Genomic DNA, 6,196 nt, shown 5'->3' with positions numbered 1-6,196 from the left:
TGTGGTGTGACATGTTGGTTGCAACCCCCGCGAACTTTTATTTCATACCTCATGCTAGTTGATTGTAATGCAATATATATGTGATCTCCCATTCCCTTCCATCAAGACACAATCTCATGTCTGGTGTGACATAAAATTGCAAGTTGAGAGTTTTTCTAAAGGGAAACGTTTGGAGACGGTGCGCCGGCCAAAACTTCGGCCGGTCGCCCGCTACCTCGTGCTTCTGTGTCGATGAGACCTGCATCCGCACCCTATCTGCTGCAGCCCAATCTCGCAGGCGAGACCGCCGTCCACCCCCGCATCGCGCCCCTACCCCGCTGTAGCCTAATCTCCCGGCAAGGCCGCCGTCTACCCCCGCATCGACCCTCTATCCGCGGCAGCCCAATCTCACCGGCGAGGTCGCCGTCCACTGCACGGCCGGCGATTTCCCCACGCGCACGACACATCTACCCCCTACCTACAGTCTTCACGCGCGCGCATCCCCTGCCCCCTCCTCCCGGGCTGTGTTTGGGCAACCACAAGCTCCATCGCCGGCGGCCAAGCGCTCCCTCGCCGGCCGCCATGGCTGCCTGCAGCCATGCCCGGATTCTCCCGCGTATACAAGTGTTGCAACCGTCACCTAGAAAAGCTTCAACAGCTGTTGAAAAAAGCTTCAACCATAGACATAGAAAGCTTCAATGGCACTGCACAACAAGGGAAAACTGCAACCGTTGTTGGATTTTACTACTACCGGCCACTGTTCAAAATATCGGCCGATATACCGATAAATCGGCCGATTTATCGCTTATCGGGGTCTAACCGGTAAGATAAACGCATATCCCCTGAGTTTATCGGTCTGGCCGATTTATCGGCTGTCAGAGCGATTTATCGGCTGTCAGAGCGATTTTGGCCGGTAAATCCAGGGGGCCCACCTGTCTGAAATCATAAAAAAATCTCCTGTAGCGCACCGCCTTCCCCATAACCCTCACGCGGGACACATCCCTCTCGAGTCCCGATAGGGTTTGGCGTTTGGACTTCGCGAGCAGCCGCTCCCCGCGATTCACCACGCCGCCGCCACCATGGTCTCCTCCGGCGGCCGGACCTAGCTCGCCCGCCCTCACCTCGTCCCCCTGTCCAGCACCGCCCCGCACCTCGTCGGCTCGTCCCCGTCTCTAGCACCGCCCCGCACCTCGTCCCTCATCTCATCCCCGTCTCCAGCACCGGCCGACCGCGCCCAGTCCTTGAGGATTCCACACAGCGGCGCCCCATCCTTGAGGCTTCCACACGGCGGCGCCTAGGAGCAGGACGTCTGGAGTAGCTCCCCGCACACACCCCTCCCCAGGATCCAGCAGCGGCGTGCCTCAACCCCCCGCCAACCCTTCATCCAAGATCGAGAGCAGCAGAAGCTCCACACGCCATGGCATGGATTCTTCTCATTCCCGATTCTATTCTTTGGAGAAGTAGTGATGCATGCTTGTTGATTTATTTTGGTTGAGTTGAGTTATGTAGATGGCTGATTGTATTAGGAAGATTTTAATTATATTAGTCAACTATTGCTTCATTAGTAAACTATGTAGATGGCTGATACATGGTCTTTTCCTTTATTTATGTAGATGCTGATGTATGGTTGTTTCCTTTTATTTATGTAGATGGCTGGTTCAGGTTCATCTCAAGTTGCAAGTTCATCACTTAAGAGGAAGTCGGATGACATGGCTTGGGAGTTTGCCGAGTTGATTGATCCTAGTGATCCACAAAGGCTCAAGTGCAAGCTTTGTGGAAAAGTTATGTCGGGAGGGGTCACTAGGATGAAGGAACACATTGGGCAGATCAAAGGCGTTGTGACCAGCTGTATGAAAGCTACACAAGATCAGATTACTCGAGCTTTTGCATCACACGAGGCACCAAAGAGGAAGAAATTGGCAAAGCAAAAGCGTGAAGAAGAAGTTAAAGCTGCAGTCACCATAGAGGTCAACGAGGATGATCAAGAACAACTGAATGAAGTTGGTGAAGGTACTCCAAAGAAGGGGGCAATGGATCAATATCTTGCACCAATTGATCCTTCGATCCCGTTGAAATCTAAAAAACAGCAGACTATAAATGATAGTGTTGATAAGGAAAGAAGCTACAAAGTTGGGCAATATTTGGCTAGATGGATGTACAAGAAAATGTACCCTTCAATGCTATCAATGATGATGATTTCAAACAGTTTTGTGAGGCTCTTGGTCGCTATGGTCCTGATTGGAAGCAACCCTCGCAATATATGATCAGGGAGAAGATGTTGGTTCAGGAGGTGGAAAGGACTAGGGATTTGTTGAAGCCACATGAGGTCGAGAGGGCGGATACGGGGTGCTTTGTCATGACTGATGCTTGGACGGACAGGAAAAGGAGGAGCATCATGAACTTGTGCGTGCATTGCAAGTTGGGGACCGTCTATCTTGGATCAAAGGAGGCTTCGGCCGATGCACATACAAGTCTATACATTTTCAATTATGTGGATGAATGCATTGAGAAAATAGGTCTGAATCATCTTCAACTTAATCTCATTCGTTTCTTTTCAAGTTTATTACTTGCTGAATTTTAGTACTTGCTTATTACTTGCTGAAAATTACTTATTGTGTTTTGTAGGTGCTGAAAATGTTGTGCAAGTAGTCACGGATAATGCTTCAAACAACATGGGAGCAAAGGTGATGTTGAAAGATAAAAGGCCCAAGTTATTTTGGACCTCGTGTGCAACTCACACCATCAACTTGATGGTAGAAGAGGTTGCAAAGTTGAAGCATTTTGGTTCTACAATAACCAAAGCCAAAGAAATGACTACTTTCCTTTATGCACATCATACTACATTGGCCTTGATGAGGTCCTATACAAAAAAGAGAGACATTGTTAGACCGGGGGTGACTAGATTTGCTTCGGCATTTCTTACCTTGCAAAGTCTTGATGCTAAGAGGAAGCAACTAAAGGAAATGTGTTGTAGTGATACTTGGGAAGGATGCAAGCACACGAGAACAAAGAAAGGGAAGGTGGCTCATGCCGCAATAATGAGTAGGGCATTTTTGGAAAAACGTGTCTCTTTGCATTAAGGTATTGTTTACTAAACTTCAAATTGTGCTTGTGTAGGTTGGAATGCATGTGTATATGTTAAATACTAATGTTGTGCACTTGTGCTTGGGTATGTTGGAAACTTGGATTGGAAGGTTTTTGAGCCATTGGTGAAGATACTTCGGTTGGCTAATGGCGATGGACAGTCCATGGCCTCTATGTATGGAGAAATAATAGAGGCAAAGAAGGCAATATTGGTTGCGGTTGATAATTCGGACAAGGACTATAAGGCGATCACAACGGCCATGGAGAGCAAGATGAATGGGAGGCTAGATACCCCATTGCACATGGCTGCATATGCCTTGAATCCATATTATAGTTATGCTACCACAAGCATCTTTACCGATGTGGAAGTCATGTCCGGCTTGATGGAAGTTATTGAGCAATTTTATCTCGATGATGATGAGAAGCAAAACAAAGTGCTTAACATTGACTTGCCCAAATTTAAAAAGAAGGAAGGCATGTTTGGGAAGGTGGCTGCCACCAAAGCAATTAGCAATGCAAATTTCAATGCCGGTAAGCTTGTTCCCAAGATAATATTGTCATATTGCAATTCTGAATTTTTTGGGCTGATGCATAATACTTTGTATTTTTCCTTGAAATGTAGGGGAGTAGTGGGCAACTTATGGACTACAAACTCCTACATTGATGCACATTGCTTTGAGGATACTCAACTTGACCACAAGTTCATCCGGATGTGAAAGAAATTGGAGTGTTTTTGAACAAGTAAGTCTCAACTTGCAAATACTCAAATCTGATCTGTATATTATTTTTGACAGAATGTAAATCACTAAGCTTCATTTCACAATTTTTAGGTGGATGCAAAGAGGAGAAATAAACTAGACGTGCATCGTAGGGACGATCTAGTTTATATTCAATTCAATGGAAGAATGATAGATAAGAGGAAGAAGTACTCCTCATCTTGTGATGTTCTTCTTGGTGAAGATGCTTCCATGGCACAAGATTGGATATGTGAAGGTGCTTACGTTGATGCTGCGGAGGAGGTTGATGCGGAGGAGGTTGATGCAATGGGAGCTTCCGAGTTTGTTGAGCTACGTAGAAGTGCAAGAGTGAGAGAACTTCATGAAGTGGAAGAATTTGTTTCCGATGGGGAAGAATCTGATCACGAGCTTGTCAATGAGGATGACATAGACTTTGAGTCCGATGATGATGGGGTGATACAAGGTGCCAATGAAGATGAGGAGGGAGACCCGATGGAGCCTTAATGGGGCTTCAAGCCTTCAATGCTTTGCACTATGTGTGCTTTTTTTATGTTTGCTAGCTATTTATTTCAGTTGTGACTTGTGAGAGAACTATGAACCACTATGCGTGATGTTTGCTAGTTTCCTATTTTGCTTTGTCATGCAATGATGCAACTATGCAAAGCTATGGTTATTTATGACCTTACATGTAATATATATTGCTGGACTATGTTTATTTCTCATTGTTTGTCATGTGTGTGCACCTACATTTTGCAATTTACTTGATTTTTGAAGGCTTGGAGCACAACTGATGGTACATGGTCATGTATGTACTTGTGCGTGTGTGCGTGTGTGTACTGTTTAATATACTAATATATCATTTTTAAGGCTTGGAGCACAACGTGATGGTTGATGGTCATGTATGTATGTGCTTGTGTATGTGTGCACTGTGTAATATATTAATATAGCATATTTTTTAAGGCTTAGAGGACAATTTATTTGTCATGTGTGTGTAATATTATGGCATATTTTAAATTATTTTGGTTGGGAAAACCAGAGATTTTTTAAAAAACTTGCCGATAAATGGTCGACCGATAAAAACGATAAATCGGCCGATAAGACGATTTATCTCTTCTCTTGGGTCGACCGAGAAGTTAACGAGAAGCGATATCCCGAACAGTGCTACCGGCAAAGCTTTTTGCTATATCCATCAGGCAGAGCTGCGACCTCGCGAAGGACGACAATGATTTTTTTGCTGCAACCGTAGCAGGATTTTGCTAATACCGTTGGAGGTTTTTGCTACATCCACGTAAGGCGGAGCTGCGACCTCGCGAAGGCGGCGACGGCGTTTTTGCTGCACCCGTAGTTTGATTTTGCTACTACCAGTGAAATTTTTTGCTACATCCATTGAGCTACAACGGGTGAGAAGCTACAACCATTGTGGAAAAAAGCTACAACGGGTGAAACAAAAAGCTTCAACCGCCTGCAGGCGCCGACGTGCTGCACGGGGATGCTTCAACCATCTACGGAAAAGCTGTTAACGGCACTCGACGAAGCTACAAGCAGCGACGGAAATTGCTACAGGCGTCATTCTTTCTTGCAGGGACAAGAGAGAATCAGATGTTACAACCGGTGCACATCGGAGCTACAACTGTCAACCCAAAATGCTACGACCGATGGCATTTTTGCTGGAACCAGAGAAAGAATAGGCTTCGACGGACGTGCATTATAGCTGCAACCATACTGAAAAATGCTACGTCCGGCAACCAAAAAAGCTACATCCGATTTTGAAAAAAGTTTCAACTGGATACGGGGTAGCTGGAGGTCGGCCACCGCACAGCCGAAAAAAGCTGCAACCGGCGTCGAGAATAGCTACTACCCGCTTTTAAAAAAGCTTCAAACTGAAAACAACTAGATAACAACGGCGACCGGCGACGACGGTGCTGCGTGGCGGTGCTGCGATGGGCGCATGGCGAGCTACGACAGCAGGCCGGTGGCGACGCTGGAACCCTCATCCGGTGGTGCTGCAATCAGGCGGTGTGACACACGTCGAGATGCAAGGCGGAGCTGTTGGGGAACGTAGCAGAATTTAAAATTTTCTACACATCACCAAGATCAATCTATGGAGCCTTCTAGCAATGAGAGGAAAGGAGTGCATCCACATACCCTTGTAGATCGCGAGCGGAAGCGTTCAAGAGAACGGGGTTGATGGAGTCGTACTCGTCGTGATCCAAATCACCGATGACCGAGCGCCGAACGGACGGCACCTTCACGTTCAACACACGTACGGTTGGGGAAGACGTCTCCTCCTTCTTGATCCAGTAAGGGGAAGGAGAGGTTGATAGAGATCCAACAGCATGACGGCGTGGTGGTGGAAGCAGCGGGATCTCGGCAGGGCTTCGCCAAGCTCTAACAAG

General features: G+C 46.6%; 1 protein-coding gene across 1 annotated transcript; it reads left to right on the top strand.

Annotated features, from left to right (window-relative positions):
• Nucleotides 1-1,636: 1,636 nt before the first annotated feature.
• LOC147965981 (uncharacterized) lies at nucleotides 1,637-4,608 on the top strand. The gene is made up of 5 exons (XM_087527023.1): nucleotides 1,637-2,495; nucleotides 2,605-3,060; nucleotides 3,174-3,594; nucleotides 3,686-3,804; nucleotides 3,894-4,608. Exons 4-5 carry the CDS (start codon nucleotides 3,727-3,729, stop codon nucleotides 4,302-4,304), a joined length of 489 nt encoding a protein of 162 aa, XP_087383149.1. The 5' UTR covers nucleotides 1,637-2,495; nucleotides 2,605-3,060; nucleotides 3,174-3,594; nucleotides 3,686-3,726; the 3' UTR covers nucleotides 4,305-4,608.
• Nucleotides 4,609-6,196: the final 1,588 nt, after the last annotated feature.

Source organism: Triticum urartu, chromosome 6A (assembly GCF_056163025.1).
Source record: "Triticum urartu cultivar PI428250 chromosome 6A, HENAU_Tu73, whole genome shotgun sequence".
NCBI lineage: Eukaryota > Viridiplantae > Streptophyta > Magnoliopsida > Poales > Poaceae > Triticum > Triticum urartu.
This window is presented reverse-complemented; position numbering and strand designations above follow the sequence as displayed.